General features: G+C 54.1%; 1 protein-coding gene across 1 annotated transcript in view; it reads left to right on the forward strand.

The window, feature by feature from the left end:
* Positions 1-18: 18 nt before the first annotated feature.
* ADORA1 (adenosine A1 receptor) overlaps positions 19-16,838 on the forward strand; it is a 34,561-nt gene continuing 17,741 nt past the window's right edge. Inside the window, exon 1 of the mRNA XM_014946298.1 lies at positions 19-472. Coding sequence (XP_014801784.1) covers positions 51-472 — 422 coding nt within the window. The 5' untranslated portion in view covers positions 19-50. The remainder of the gene's footprint in view (positions 473-16,838) is intronic.

Raw genomic sequence — 16,838 nt, forward strand, 5'->3', positions numbered from 1 at the left:
CGCCTCCTCCCGCCGCACAGCCCGCATCCCGGCTCGCAGCCCCGTGGAGGATGCCAGTCTCTAACCGCCTCCCCGTGCCTTTGCAGGTGACCGAGGGACCCCAGCGCGACTGGGGGGGGGACCGGAGCATCATGGCACACCCCGTCTCAGCCTTCCAGGTTGCTTACATCTCCATCGAAGTCCTCATCGCTTTGGTGTCTGTGCCGGGGAATATCCTGGTCATCTGGGCTGTGAAGATGAACCAGGCGCTGCGGGATGCCACCTTCTGCTTCATCGTCTCGCTGGCGGTGGCCGACGTGGCCGTGGGGGCTCTGGTCATCCCCCTGGCCATCATCATCAACATCGGACCGCAGACGGAGTTTTACAGCTGCCTCATGGTGGCCTGTCCCGTCCTCATCCTCACCGAGAGCTCCATCCTGGCACTCCTGGCCATCGCTGTGGATCGATACCTGAGAGTGAAGATCCCCGTCAGGTAGGAAACCCCATCGGGACAGGCTCTGTAGTAGGAAACCCCATCGGGACAGGCTCTGTAGTAGGAAAACCCATCGGGACAGGCTCTGTCGTAGGAAACCCCATTGGGACAGGCTCTGTAGTGGCTGCTGTGGGGGTTAAAAGGGAGCAAGAACGCCCCAAACTCCTGGAAAAGCACTGGGAGAAAGGTATTCCTCTACGCTGCCAGCCCAGGCACATCTGGCAGTTGGGGCAGGCTGGGTTGGGGGGGTTCATGGAGCCTCCAGCAGCTTTACTTGGGGGTTCAGGGGGGTGCTGGGTGTGCAGGCAGAGATTGTGTTGTGGCAGCCAGCAGGCAGGGCAGGGCAGCCCTTCATGGAGTCCCTGTCGTCTGGATAAAGTGTGTCCTCCCCACACCAGGAGAGCACCAGCAGGGTGCTTTGGGCAGTGGGAAGGGGACAATAGATTTGTCTTCAGCCCTGGGTTTCCCTTGCTGTGGGGACTCCAGGAGCCTGGGGGTGATTACCTGCTTGTTCAAGGACATGTGGGACACAGCTCTGGTGTTTTGAGGGACCAGAGGTGGCAGACCAGCACGTCTCATGGGGCAGGTTCACCCAGTGGAGAACCCTGGCTATAGGGCTGCCCCACAAATGACTCCTCTCCCCGTTTTTACCTCTTCTCACCATCTGTATCTGTCGTCAAAGCCAAGCCTATAGCAAATACCATGGGGCATAAGTGGGGGCGATGCACTTTATTTGAACTCTGCTGCTCATGGAGGAGATATTTAACCACATCGTGGCCAGATCCATCCCCACTGTTGCTGCAGCTCCTTGGGCTGGGGGGAGGCAGCCGTGAGGCTGGGGTGCTGCGGTGGGACCGGGGGTGTCAGTGGGGCTGGAAGGGGATGTGACACCCAGTGTTGGTGCCATTTGAGTGCAGCCCCTATGTTCCAGCTCAGCCCCTCGCTGTGCTGTCACTGCTTCCTCCTTGCTCCATTAGAGGACATGTCCAGGCTTCAGGGACACCTTTCCTGGGCTTGTCGGCTCCTGCTGCTGAGACTGTTTTTGGAAAGCTCAGCCCAGCAAAAACGACTGAGCACACACACAGCTCATGTCACCCCACTGATGCTTTTGCAATTCAGACACAGGCTGCAGCCCCTTTGCTGGAGGGGTCCACGACCCTTCATCAGCACAAAGATCCCCCCAAAGGGTGGTCTTGGGTGCTGCTCAGACCTCAACAGGAGTAAGACCCTTCCCGAGGCAGGAATTGCCTTCCCTACAGCGAGACAGGGACAGGAGGCACCTGTGTTGGGATCAACTGGCTGCTGGGTGTTTCCAGATCCACTGGATCAGGCCAGAGATCTGTTGTTTTGGGCATTTTCCCCAGCCATGGCTGGCACAGGCTGCTCGACGAAGGAGTGTAAGGTGTGTGTGGGGGGGTGCACAGGATAAAACCACGGTCCCTGCCCACACGGTTTTGCAGGCTGTTCCCAACTTCCTCCTGAGGTGTGATTTTTTTTTTTCCCAGCCTGAAAAATTCTCGTCTTCCAGCCCCTCGGTGTAACCAAAGCGATTCTCACCCTGTCGTTGCTCTCGGTGCTTTTTCGGGCCTCCTGCATCCCCTGCGTGGTGGGGATGGGTTCAGGTGTGGGAGGACTGAGGCTTTATACATAGCAACGCTGCTTAAATCACGTCTGTCATTTTTCTAACAAACCCAGTCTTTTTTCTCCTCGCTTGCTGCCTCTGAGCATCAAATGGGCCTTTTCGGGGAGATTTCTGCCCTGAACCCAGGAGCTTTCCTGCAAGAAATATTATGTTAGAGCCCCCCATCCTCTAGATAGTTTGGGTGGCGTTTTCTCATGTAATATCAACCCTGAATTTGGTCGGCCTGTTTCATGCCCGACCACTTGGCAATGTGAGATTTCCCCCCCTTTTTGTAGCCTGCTTTAATTTTGAAAGGTTTTGTAACATCAACAAGAAGGGTTCGGCTTCACCAGCTCTCCTGTTTGCTTATCCCTGGATGTTTCCTTCTTTTCCTGGCGTAAATTCCCGGCAGTTGGCAAATGCTGTGATTTTAGGTGATTTTGTGCCCTACTCACAGCAGCAGAACGACACTGGGGATCACAAATAGGACTGAAAATGCCCCTAAAGAATATTCCCTGAATCTGAAATGCCTCAAGTTTCTACTGACCTGTTGCTGGATGCTGAAAGATGATACTGAAAACGTTTGTACGGTGCTGACAGCTCGAATCACGGCTTCCTGGTGTCGTTCCTCACCGTGGCACCAAACCCACTGGTGTGCAAGTTGGTGCTGGGCACAGAGAGCCTGCGACACCTCGACAGGACTGGGGACCCCAGCAAGACCCCTGCTGTGGGGCCGTGTCCATCGTAGGTGCCCTGGAAGAACCCAGCTCCCTCTTTAGCAAAGTTCCCCCTAAGCCCACCACCCTTTTCCTTTATATTTGTGCTCTGCCGCCAAGTCTCTGTGGATTTGGGATGTCCCCAAGCAGACCCAAGGTGAAATAGCACAGGAGGAGATGTCCCCTGCCCACCCGCAGCTGGTGGTGCATGGGAGACACCAGGGAGAACTGCTAATTCCCTGAAGGTCCATGGGCAGAAGTAGATCTGGGCAGCAATGGCATCCCACAGAGATTTGCAGGCAGATGTGGGGTGATGTGGGGGCATTCCTGCCTCAGCCACATCCCGAGGGCAGCCAGGACATGGAGCAGGGACATCCTCTCCGGCACGGGGCCAGCCAGCATCAGACACAGAGGGGACAGGGTCAGGAGACAGCACGCACGCTGCAGCCTGCCCCTCTGCCAAAGAAGGTCCCCAGATAAGCCTGGCACGGGTTGGATGCTCATCAGTGTGACCCACACATGGCCGAGAGGGTCTCATGGACTGTTGTGCATGGGATCCCCCACAAAACCAGCCTCACTCCCTGCTCGCAGGCAGCCCTGGCTCTGCCGAGGCTCGGGGAGGGGGGACAGGGGGAAGGGAAATAAATGCATTTCATAGAGGCAGCCGACAGGGATGGGGAACAGCGAGGAGAGAGGCTCCGTGCATCCCTGCTCCGTCCTCGTGCCGACCACCTTGCGAATGCCATCTCCGCTCTGGGGATCACCAAAGAGTCACCACTCACATTTGGGGTTCCATGAAGGGGTGTGCAAGGGTTTCCATGTCCCTGTCACATACTGGCCAACTGGGTGGAGATGACAACAGGACCATTGGCTGGGAAGGGTTGTCTGAGGGAGAAGCAAAGTCATTACAGGACTTTCCAGGCTTTCTATTTAATTAGGCGGAGTGGGGACTGGAAGCACAGCTTGGCAGGGAGGGGGGAACACGGTGCATTCCAGCCCGGCCCTGTCCCTGGCTCCCCATGCTCCTGGCCCCATGGTTTTCTCCTGGCCCCCCTTCAGGTTTCCTCCTTCCAGCAAACACCCAGACCCGTCCACTGCCCACGGACCCGGCCAGACATCGAGCCCCGGGGGAGGTGGGGAGCTTTGCAGCCCTGGGGGTGGGTGTTTGCTGGCAGCTCATCTTCAGCTAATGGTGCCCTGAGACATTAGTGTCTTGGGATGGCAGTAGGAGATGCCCAAGAGGCATCTGATGCTCCACCTCGGGCACCCTCCTCACTCCCTTGGCCGTGTCACCCATGGACACAGAAACGTGGGTCACTCATGCAAGATGGAGGCAGATTTTGTGGGATGGAGAGGAGTCTTGCAAGTCTCTGAGTTGGCATCTCTTGCTCTTGGAGGTAAACCCGGCATGGTTGAGGGACCGAGATATCCCACCAAACCCTTTCCCTCTTCCCCAAACCCCTGGGTAGCATCCCTCCTGGCTGCAGGGGTCTGAAGGATGCTGCCTGCCCCCAAGGAACCTTTTCTCAACTCTGGAGGGATGGAAGAGCACTACTCAGGTTGAACAGGCTGGAGCAGAGGGTATCATGCTCCCCAGCCTCCACAGGAACCGCTCTGAACAGCTGAAAGCCACCTAAAATAGGTTTGCTGCTTTCATGCTGGTGGAAAAGCTCACATCTCCCCTCTCGCATCCTTCCTCCCCGGCCGGCAGCAAGGCAGGACCCCCGTCCTGTCGTCCCCACCAGCCGGGCACAGCGGGGTCCCCCAGCCCAGCCCAAACTTCCCTCTCTCGTCTCAGGGAAGATGAAACGAGTTCAAAGGGAGGGGAAGCAGCCGACGGGGGCGTCCGGCAGGAACCGGCCCCTCGGCATCCCGGCGGAGGCGGCGGCTGGAGGCAGGATGCTGGAGGGGACGGTGCTGGAGGGATGTTTGTGGGGGGATGTAGCTCCTTCAGCACCAGCCTCCCCTGACACAGGGGCCCCTGTCTCCGCTCTGAGATGCTGCATTGGGCTTTTTGGAGAGGGCTGTGGCAGAAGGAGCCGGTGTCCTCACCTTGTGGGGGTCCTCGCATTTTCCACTTCACTTGGACCACCAGCTCTTTCCTGAAAAGCTTTGAAACATGTGCCAGGAAGATAAAAACTCAAGAAACCTGCTGGTAGCAAGAGCCTTTGTATGTGGGGTGTTTCACTCCACAGCAGGGACCTCCACCTCCTGTGTCTAGGCCCCGACATCAGTGTGCACCCCCAGCCCTGCCCTTCCCACCCTGCAGCATCCCAAGGAGCATCCCACCAGGACGAGATACAGTTTGTGTTGCTGAAGCCACACACGTGAGGCTGCAGAGCTATGGAAATTAGACCAAAGTGGGCTAGAAATTACTAGGAAATGGGGGGGCAGGAGGTTGGGGTGCAGCAAGGGGAGAGCCCAGGTTAAAGCAAGGTCTGTGGGTGGCTCTATAGATAGCACTGGAATTCTCTGATAGTTCTGAAGTGCCTTGTCACGAGCCTTATGAGAGAAAACAGCTCAGGGATGGCAGGAGCATCCCTCAGCTCTGAGCCAGAAGATGCCAGAAGATGAGGAGGAAGGAAGACTTGCAGGTGGCCTGTGAGCTCGTGGATGGACCTGGTGGTGGAAGGGGGAAGCTTTCCCCTCTCAGCCCTCCTGTTTTTCAGGCTCCCGCCTTAGCTTGAGCTCTTGCTGGGATTGCAGCGCTCTTTCCCCTTCTCTCCAGCCCTGCCAAGGGCCACAGGCGTGGGGCCAGCTGGGGCTGGGTCACAGGGAAGCCTAGGAAGTCTCATCACCCTTGGCCAGCTGGGTCGTGGAGCAAGACACACGTCTGAGACGGTTTTCCTGTCTTTCTTCCACTGAGAGTTCATGAAGGTCTTGGCAGGAGAGCGATGGGCACCCCGCTGTCATGGGACAGGGGATGAGGAGAACATCAGGATGAAACCCTGCCCAAATTCCCAGGCACCAAAGCACCTAAGGGCCCATGGGAAATCTTTCCAGCGTTCCCAACACTAAGTGCCAGGAAACTTCCCTGGGTCTGAGACCCAGCAGATGTGTCTGGGACGGAGATGAGGAGGTTTTGGACCAGGCTGGGATGTGTGGTGGTCCCAGTGCCCATGGGAGCTGGTCCCCTGGGGACGGTGCCCAGTGAAATGGGGAGGTATCAAACCTCAGAAGCAATACTTCAGGCTGGCATGAGGGTTTCAACTCAGAGTAATGGGATGAAATTAAGAAAAGGAAATGTATGCTTCATCTGAGGGCAATTTGTTGACCAGGTGATGGGTTTCACATGTCCCCAGGGAGGCAAGGGTGGCTGGAGATGTCTCTAGCTAGTCCAGCCAAAACAGCAGATAAGTGAGGGCAGCAGTGAGTGATCCTGTGAGGGTGGCTGGAGATGTCTCTAGCTAGCCCAGCCAAAACAGCAGATGATAAGTGAGGGCAGCAGTGAGTGATCCTGTCCAGCCAGGCAAGTGAATAAACCAAACCGTGGCTCTTCCCAGGCTTATTTTTAAATTCAGAGGAAACATTTTAAAAGTGTCCAGGTGACTCAGAGCAGGGAGGGAGCGTGAGCTCGGAGAGCTGCAGGGGGGCTCTAGCGCCCGGGAGATCATCCAGGTTTCTTTCAACCTCCGTTAGTCAATGAAAAGACACCATCAGTCCTTACAGGCCTTGACCCTCCAAAGAAGACTGCATTTCCAAGGAAAATGTTCCCATTTTTCCTAAACCAAAGAAATTTTGGGGACTGGCAGGTCTTTGCAGCCGCCTCTTTCTCAGAGTGATTTTCTCTCTGCCCTTGCTGCCCTCCACCAGGTATATTTTTAGCAAAGGAGGGTGACTGATGGAGACCTCCTTTCCCAAGGAACAGGCAGATCAGAACCGAGAATGGAGAATGAAAGGCAGAAATCACAGTGCAGGGAGGTTTTTTGGAGACTTTGGGCAGGTTCCAAGCTGCGGTTTCCAGCACCCTGCACCCGCTCTGCGTGTGGGTGCTAAATCAGAGAGAGCTTTTCACACCGAGCTCTGCTCCAAGCAGATCCAGGCTGCACGGACGATATGTGCTGGTCCAGGACCAGGAGATTGATTCTGGTATCACCAAAATACTCCAAGCCTTGGGAAGGGTAAGGGGTTTACCAGCAGGTTATATTGGTCTTGAGATGCTGGTAAATACCCAGGTGAGCTGGTTTTCAGCGAGGCTCTGTGATCAGCAGAGTAATTCTCAGCTGAGAGAGGGATAAGTCAGAGATCAAAGGCAGGAGGTCCCTTCCCTGGGTGAGGGGACGTCTGGATGAGGCTCGTTGGGAGCACACAGAGCTCCTGCTGCAGTGCCGTCGCCAGACGTTCGCCGGCAGATGCAAAATCAGGTCACTTGAAAAAATCTACAGCCGCTGCCACGGCAGCCAGAGGGAAAGGACTTGGGCTGTGAGCAGCATCCCCAGCTCCCGGGCTCTTAGGGAAAATGCTGGGGTTTGAGGGTGTCCCCCTCCTTGGGATGCAGCGAGGGTCTGGCCTTGGGATGCTCTGCCCTCGGTAGCACAGAGGGAAGGTGAGAAGAGCAGTGAATCCTCTTCACGATGCTCTGGACTTGTTGATATTTGGGGTTATTCCCAAATTTTCTTGATGAAAAGGGCAAAGGGAAATGCATGGCCTCCAGAGAACCTGGACAGGCTTCCTGGGCAGCAGCACCACGATGCATCCCAGCCCTTCTCCCCTGGGGCGAGACATGGTCCCCGTGCTGGGTAATCTGCCCAGAGTTCATCCTGACCCCATTCCCTGCGAGTCGACATCTGTCCCCTCAGCATGGCTTATGTCTCCTGACGCTGCAGGGCGAGGAGTGAAAACCAGCTCCTTCTGGCTGGTGTTTGCCTGCTACACCCCGAAATCACACTCTGGGAATATTTTCATTGGTTTGGTTTGGTTTGGTTTGGTTTGTTTTTTCCTATTTCTACTGATTTTCAGGTTAAAGCATTGACCCTTGACAATGCATCACCAGAAAATTTGAAGGCATGTTCCCAGCCAGGGCAATGGCACATCTGCAGACAGGGAAACTGAGGCACAGAGCTCACTCAGGGTGACCCCACTGGGCAGGGACAGAGGCTGGGGCACAGCAGACATGGAAGCTGAGATTCGCCAGGGCAACCTGGCCTTTCTCTTCATGCACTATGCAGTGATCAGCAGTCCAGCCAAGGTCTTCCATGATCCCAGCCCATGCCATGGTGATCCATGTAGGAGTAACTCAATGAAACAGGGTTATCCAGGGGACCAAATGGTCGTCCTGGGCTGCAGGTCCCTGATCTGCAGATCCTGAATTCAAGAACGCCAAAATTCTCTCTTGTCAGCAATTGGTGCTTAATAAAAGTGACAGCATCTCCACCCACTGAGGGAGTCAAAAGGGGCTGAGACACATCTGTATGGATGACGTCCTCAGCAAGGGGGGTCCTGCCCATGAATTCATCCTACAGGGAGCACAGACATCAAACCAGGTGGAGATGGGTGGATGGAATCCAGCAAGGCTCTGCCACCTCCATAGCAGTGAGTCAGGTGTGTTGGGTACCATCAACCTACAAAGTGGACAGAAGGGACACAAGCCAGCTTGTATTTCTTCATCCCATGGTAATATAAACTGACCATGAGGTCCCCCATTGAGCAAAAGGTGAGGAGCACCAACAGCCAGGGCCACCTGGACATGGTGGGATGGACAGCAAAGCGTCTAGTCCTGTGTCCACGGTACAATAGTCCATCAGACCCGTGCTTGAGGAGCAGAGACCCCAAAACACCTGGGAACACCCAGACAGACTGTCACACTTCCAACAGCACCACTGAGCCCTTTGGGTCCTTGTCTGGAGTGACTGAGGTGTTTCCAAGAGCACTGGGTGGGTGGAAGTGATGGTGATGCACGTTGGGGCTTGGTGTCTGGTGCTTTCCAACTACATTGAGCAGCTTCTGGCACAAACGCAAGTGAAATATCTTACAGAAGGAGGCTTTGCCAAAGCAAGAGCTGCTGATTCAGCCTGCCCAGTCCCCACCAGCCCAGCCTGGCCCTGCAGGCAGCGTGTCAGGAGTGAGTCAGGACCAGCTCACCATGGTATGTGCCATCACCACAGCTGGGGCTGTGCTCAGGGCACACTGGAGAACTTTGATGGGGCGTCCTGGATCCTCCCTCACACCATAGATGGAAGAATGTGACTCCATCCGTAGGAAGTGTCATCATCACCCGGTTGCTGAAAAGGTTCTGACCTCTGCTCCACGCTGGCCAGAGCAGGGGATGGAGTAAAAATAAGTGACTCACAGGGTCAGGGCTGGGTGTGCAGACGGGCTCAGGCACTCTTGTGCCATGGAATCAGCACCAACCCCTCCCCAGCCACCAGCTCTGGAGCTACAGGCTGGTCTCCCTGTCATTGCCCAGCCCTTGGCACATGGATGTGGTGTCCATCTTACTCTGGTTGGACATGTGCCATGTGGCCACCAACAGCTGAGCTACCCTCAGCTCCTTTTACACCCCAGGGTGCATCACAGGAGGGCTTGTCTAGCCCATTCCCCATGTGAGGATGAGCTTAACCATGTCTTAAAAGTATCAGGTTGACTTTGTTGACCAGAAAGGGGGTTTTTGGCCATGAACTTGGATGGAGACAGTTGGGACAAAGCCCACTAGACTCCATGTACAAAGTCTCATCTGGAAGGAACACCAGACCCACAGCTGTAGTTTGCAGCCAGTGAGGCCAGACCCAACGAGATCTCCTGTCCACGACATCTCAAAGCAGTTTGTACCCAAACATGAGGGACTATTGGACATGACGACGGGCTCTGAGGGGACACAGCTGGGTGGCCTGGGACCTACAAGTCCCTGGGAGAGGACACAGCAGCCACTTGGCTGAGTGGCCTGGGACCTGCAAGTCCCTAGGAATTCAAGGCAGAGCAGGCAAGGCTGGGCAAAGTCACAGGGCCGGGGGCCATGGAGCCACTGCATCCAAATGGATGAAATGTTCAAAATCAGCCCGACAGCAGGGAGGAATGACTCATCCCAAGGAGTCACAGCACGAGACTCGGCAGGGAGAGGGGTTTTGGTGGCACCCATCAGAGCAGATGTGAGGGAGTCAAGAGGGGTCTGAAATTCAGAAAGTCAGCATATTGGCAGGTCCATATTCTGGTGTGGGGGTAGGAGGGACAGAAAGGTCACTGCAATGCAGAGAAGGAGGAAAACGTGGAGGAGGCTCCACATCGTGAAATGACCTGGGAGATGAGTTTCTTCATGACACACACAGGAGTCATTTCAGAGTGGAAAGAAACTGATGGGCTGAAAGAAAAGCTCTGGCTGGAGGAAGGACAGTGAAAAACTCTGCAGGGTCCTGCCCACCAGGGTGTGAGGGAAGCCCAGGTGTGAATTGGGGGTGTTGTGGTCCCTGCAGACAGTGGGACATGGAGCACAGAGGAGACCATGCAGATAAGAGACTCCTGAGAGGGATGAGAGACTTGTCCCCTTGGGGACAACAGCACTGTCTCAGAGATAGGGGAAATGACAGCCAGCACAACTGAGCTAATACAAACAGTATTGGTTTATCCTGGAGAGAAATTAATGGTTTTTCAAAGTGATCCCTCTGGCTACAGCAGGGATGGATGCAGGAGCTCGGAGTCACAGCACGAGACTCGGCAGGGAGAGGGGTTTTGGTGGCACCCATCAGAGCAGATGTGAGGGAGTCAAGAGGGGTCTGAAATTCAGAAAGTCAGCATATTGGCAGGTCCATATTCTGGTGTGGGGGCAGGAGGGACAGAAAGGTCACTGCAATGCAGAGAAGGAGGAAAACGTGGAGGAGGCTCCACATCGTGAAATGACCTGGGAGATGAGTTTCTTCATGACACACACAGGAGTCATTTCAGAGTGGAAAGAAACTGATGGGCTGAAAGAAAAGCTCTGGCTGGAGGAAGGACAGTGAAAAACTCCGCAGGGTCCTGCCCATGGGGGTGTGAGGGAAGCCCAGGAGAGAACTGGGGGTGTTGTGGTCCTTGCAGACAGTGGGACATGGAGCACAGAGGAGACCATGCAGATAAGAGACTCCTGAGAGGGATGAGAGACTTGTCCCCTTGGGGACAACAGCACTGTCTCAGAGATAGGGGAAATGACAGCCAGCACAACTGAGCTAATACAAACAGTATTGGTTTATCCTGGAGAGAAATTAATGGTTTTTCAAAGTGATCCCTCTGGCTACAGCAGGGATGGATGCAGGAGCTCAGAGCTTGAGACACCCCAGTGTGCAGGTTGCCCATGGGCTGGGAGGAGTGGTCCCGGGGAGATGGTCCTTTTGGGACACACCTCATCCAACGTGCCCTGAACTTTAAAGCCCATGAAATGAGCAACCAGCCGTCCCAGAGGCCGCCCGGGCTCCTGGCAGGGAGATGTCCTCTCTGGCAGCACGGCTGCCCAGCTGCCGGGGCCGACCCACGGCTCTTGCGCGGGATGCCTGGTTGCAAGAAAGAGCAATTGATGCTCTCCAAGGCGGCCACAAAAAAGTCCCAGAGCCAGTGGGGTGTCCTGCAGAATAGCAATGAGCTGGGCACCCCCTGCTCCGCCAGCCCCCAGCCCCGCTGCAGCCTGCCGCCGCGCACGTAGCCGCCTTCCCAACCCGAGGGCAGCTGAGTGGGTAGGTCTGGGTATTAAGGAGACATCGTTTAACCGAGGGCAGCTGAACGGGTAGGTCTGGGTATTAAGGAGACATCGTTTGTGATGCCACCAAAAAGAGAGTATAAAATAACCGTGAGGGGTTGGGATCCTCCTTCCTATAGAGCACAGGTAGCAGTCACCTATGGGCTAAGGGCCAAATGGGTGATGAGGGGCACATAGAGGAGGAACGACCATTTTTGGCAATATAGAGCAGTGCAAAGTAGGATGAACCACTGGAAAGTTTGCAGCATCTCAATTTGCCCTTCACTCCACTGAGCCTGGTGGGACCCAGCAGCTCTCCCTCATGCCCTTGTCCCATCACTTACTGCCTTTTCCATCCTTCTCCCCACCCCTTCCTTGCCTGGGCTTTGCCCCCAGTTCTGGGCAGGGACCGAGGAGTGGTCCCGGGGAGATGGTCCTTTTGGGACACACCTCATCCAACGTGCCCTGAACTTTAAAGCCCATGAAATGAGCAACCAGCCGTCCCAGATGCTGCTGGGGCTCCTGGCAGGGAGATGTCCTCTCTGGCAGCACGGCTGCCCAGCTGCCGGGGCCGACCCATGGCTCTTGCGCGGGATGCCTGGTTGCAAGAAAGAGCAATTGATGCTCTCCAAGGCGGCCACAAAAAAGTCCCAGAGCCAGCGGGGTGTCCTGCAGAATAGCAATGAGCTGGGCACCCCCTGCTCCGCCAGCCCCCAGCCCCGCTGCAGCCTGCCGCCGCGCACGTAGCCGCCTTCCCAACCCGAGGGCAGCTGAGTGGGTAGGTCTGGGTATTAAGGAGACATCGTTTGTGATGCCACCAAAAAGAGAGTATAAAATAACCGTGAGGGGTTGGGATCCTCCTTCCTATAGAGCACAGGTAGCAGTCACCTATGGGCTAAGGGCCAAATGGGTCATGAGGGGCACATAGAGGAGGAACGACCATTTTTGGCAATATAGAGCAGTGCAAAGTAGGATGAACCACTGGAAAGTTTGCAGCATCTCAATTTGCCCTTCACTCCACTGAGCCTGGTGGGACCCAGCAGCTCTCCCTCATGCCCTTGTCCCATCACTTACTGCCTTTTCCATCCTTCTCCCCACCCCTTCCTTGCCTGGGCTTTGCCCCCAGTTCTGGGCAGGGACCGTTTTCAGCAGCTTCTGCAGTCCTGGGTGTTTTGGTTGGATTTTTGTTAAGAACAAAGATCTCTGTTCACTGGAGCTGGAGGAGGACAGGGATTTTGTTCCCCAGCCCCGTTCCCTTGTTTTCCTCACCAGCCTCCATCCACACTGTCCCTGAGAACACAGGATGCTCTTACACGCAGAGCCTTGGGTACTGGTGATGCCCAAGTAGGACCACAGGGACACAGAGGCAGAGAGGTGACATCTCCCAGTCCCGAAGCTTCCTGGGGTGACAATAACACCTTTCCATTGCTCCTCAAAGGAGGGCCAGAGGACAGAAACCCGGGACGTCACTGGCATGGCTGTCTACCCGCCTTTTCTGGGCTATTTCTCTACCTGCATCCGGAGACCAGGATGATTTTTTTTTGGCCTCCTTCAAATAAGGGAAGCGCCAGCTCCTGGCACCAGGAGTGCTTTCTCGTTCAGCTCAGTTCATCTTGCTTCACTTGGCACGTCACAGCCCCCCTCTGCGACTCAGTTTCCCCATCTGTTCACAGGGGGAATGATGCTACAAACTCTCCGAAAGCACCGAGAGGCTGATGCTGAGAAATGCTGTCTCAGACACAGCCATAATTAGCACAGGCTTACAGACTAAATTATTTCTTTCTTTTCCGCACTGGTAACAACAATCAGTGACTTAATCCTCGTAACATGCAAACACAAGACACTCGTTTTCCTCAGTGGGAAGGTCTGTGTTCTCCCGAGGCTGGGAGCGAGCTCGGCGCCTGTCCAGATGGACGTGGCAAAGCCGGCGTGGAGCCGGGCAGGCACCCGCGTGGGTGCAGGTCACCAGGGTTTGTATTAAAGGAGATCATTTCCCACGTTCAGCACTGCTGGGACACATGGGTTTTAGGGAAGAGGGATGCCGCATCCCTCTCAGGCTTCACAGGGACCGGCGCGGTCCCTGCGCTGGGGGAGAACTCGGTCCTGCCTGGTCCATCCATCCATCTTTCATCTTCATGCCCTGCGCCAGCCAGGCTGCCTGGGCAGACCCAGGCTATGTCTGCCCATTGCTCCTTGCCTAGATTTAATTGCCAGAGTAATCAGGAAGATGCACAGGGTGTAATTTATGCCTAGCTGGTGCGTTGTGCTTCAATTCCTGGTCTTGGGTCTCAGATCTTTCTATCTGCCATCCTGATGGAAATGATGAGCTGCTTCCTCCCAGGCAACAAGGTTCAATCAGTTTTCCTCCAAGGGCATAAATAATCTTTTAAATCTGAAAGAGGAAACAGAGTTTAAATAATAAACTTCAGGTTTGCTTTGCACTTGCACTTTTTATTTGTTTTCTTGGTGAAAGATCGATTCTCTGCGGTGAGGGAACATTTGATTGCAGTGTTAACTGGAGCCTTCACTTTCAATTTGGCATTTCATTTGGCTGATCAAGATATATAGATCTGGACAGATTCATCCCAACATAAATAACTTGGTGGCTTGACACATATGTACTCCCATCCTCACCTTCTCCCGTTTCTACGGTCTTGTGGAGGGGTGAATAACACAGGTTTTACTCATACTTCTGTGGCAAGTTGTGTTGGGCAGAAGTTGGAAGTCAACTGTAGCATGAAATAGCATCTCCAAAATGATTTTCACTAATTGAAAGTGCATATAGCCAACTCATTAGCAAAAAAAAAAAAAAAATTAAATTAATCCAACTGCTTTTTGCATTTGGAATTGATCTTTTAATCAAGGGAAATATGCATTGGACAGAAGATGCTGAACTGGTTGTTTTGGGTTACGGTGTCCTCTGAGGTTTAGAAACAGTAGATCTTGTTGGCACTCTTAATTCTCATTTAGACATTAGGCAGAGAAAACAACCTCCCCCATTTTGTGAGCTTCCAGCCAATTTTTCAGTCTTGAATGTACTAATCTCCCAAACTGGGCTAAGTGCAAGAAGGGAAATGTTCCTTTTGCAGCGACAAATTGTGCTGTGAGGGTCCTGGACAGCAATAACAAGGTGTAGCCTAAGAAACTGAGCAGCTCAGTTGTTGACTGCAAAATCAGGAGTCAGATTATCAAACAGAAGTGTAAAAACCAAGAAATTAAAAGACAGCTGATACTAATCTCTTGTTCCAGATGTAATTATCTTTTTTTCTGAAGCATCCTTCTGCCTTGGAGAGATAAAGCCCCACCTCAGCCCTGCCTCTGGCTGGGCTAATGCCTCTTCACAGGAGATGTTATCTCCAGTTTCTTGCCTCCTGTTTACCCAGGGAGCAGAGCTCGATGTCCCATCAAATGCAGATGAAATGCCAAGAGCAGATCTCAAGACCCCTCTTATTTCCTTTCCAGTTGGGATGTCTGATCTGCTCCTGACTTTTGATGGCTCTCGGTGCTTTTCAGACTCACCTGGTCTCCTCGGGGTACCGCCTTGTCCTTTGATTTAGCGGCATTCTCAGAGCAGGATGGTGATCTGCAGGAAGGAGGGTGGCACCGGGAAACCTGCCCTGGTGCTGTGCAGATGGCACCAGGTGCTTCCTCAGTTGGCATCTTCCTCCTAGCACGGCCGGCTTTCTGCAAGCCACAGCATTCTGTGGGGTGGAGTGTGAGCCACAGAGGCTCTTGGAGCCCAGTCACACCAGGCGTTTCATATCTGCCATCTCATTTCGACTCCTCATAGAGCCCACATTTGGCAGACTTGCCATTTTAAGTGGTTTTTAGAGCTGCCTTCTTTCTTCATTCCACCCTTTCCCCCTTCCCTGCTCCATTTTGGGGGCTGACTTTCAGAGTCCTCCCTTCAAAGAGGTTCTTTTGCATAAAGAACAAAAATATGCACAATGCATAGCAAAATTCACATGGAGTACAAACAGCAATTGAAAAAACAACATTTTTATCTGGCAAAGTCCTGGATTTACACTGAAGATAGCCCAAGCTGTGTTTATCCCTTCTCCTCTGCACTACATGAGCACATCGCCCCGACTTCTCCAGTCACACGGTGACACACAGAGACACGCAGGGACACGCAGGGACACGCAGGGACACACAGGGACACGCAGGATCTGCTGCTGAGCCAAGCCTGGGCAATCAGCTCCTGGTTAATTGCCATGACAGGGACAGGGCTGTTGTGTGAGAGCCTTTGAGGTGGCCACATCCACAGGGGGAAGGTCCGGTGTGGCAAGGGCAGATGACCTGAGACTCCTGGCCAAGCACAGTGATCTCCCCACCATGATGGTGGGTGAGAAACACCTCCAGCAGACTGTCCAGAGAGGGGTGCACATGGGTTTTGAGTGGCTCCTCCTGAAACCTTCTCGCCCTGCAGAAATTGCCTTCTGCTGGAGGTGGGGTAGCTCCCAGCACATCAGGGGCTCAGCTGTGTGATGGGGAGATGAAGGACCCACCCTCCAACTCAGACCCTACTCCTCTCCAAGGAGATCGTAGCCCACCAAATTTCTGTTTTTGACTGCAAAACTGAATAAACACTAAAAATATCCAGTAAGTTTATTACAGAGGAGTAGCACTGAAACCAAGTCCATCACCCCCATCAGGCTGTCCATCAGGGATGTAGCCAGATTTCATAATTTTACCCCGATCTCTTTGGGACTGGGCTGTTCCACTCTCATGCCCTAATTTCCAAAGTCCTGGTGCTGTAGAAGAATCTCCGCTTCTGTTTCTTTTCTCTTTTAAGGCAGCACTTCTCACGCTTTGCACTGCAAAGAAATGCTCAAAAATGCTGCTGTCTGAAACCGGGAGCCAAAAGACAAGAACATCACATTTTTTTCCCCCTAGTTCTGAGATTCTGCATCTTGGTTCATGATTTTGCAGCTGTTGCCAACAGTGTTAAATCATTTCCCTCACATCTACTTTGGGGTCTTGGAGGGCGAAGCCAGGGATCCAGGAAAGTCCTGGAGGGCTGTGACCACACATGGTGGAACTGGGAGGGAGCCCTGGAGCCGCCCGGGTGGGGGAGCCTGAATCCTCCCTCTTACCCCATAAGGAAGCAGGGTCCAAATCTGTGGCTCAGTCCAACTTGTACCCCATTGAGCAGGGACACCATCAGGACTGTCACACAGTGTCATCAGGGTGACCTGACCAGAACACAGACACCCCAGGGTGGGTACCTTGGATGCACCTCATGCTGCCCAAGGCATCGGGTAGTCCCATCCCATCTGGGGCATGGAGGGTCTGCCTGAGGTTAGAGGGCAGCACTCCCTGATAGACAGAAATAAATCATCATTTTCATCAGGCGTCAGATGCCCTGGGTGCCCCCAGCCCCCCTGCTTG

This window comes from Calidris pugnax, unplaced genomic scaffold (genome assembly GCF_001431845.1).
Source record: "Calidris pugnax isolate Ruff unplaced genomic scaffold, ASM143184v1 scaffold116, whole genome shotgun sequence".
NCBI lineage: Eukaryota > Metazoa > Chordata > Aves > Charadriiformes > Scolopacidae > Calidris > Calidris pugnax.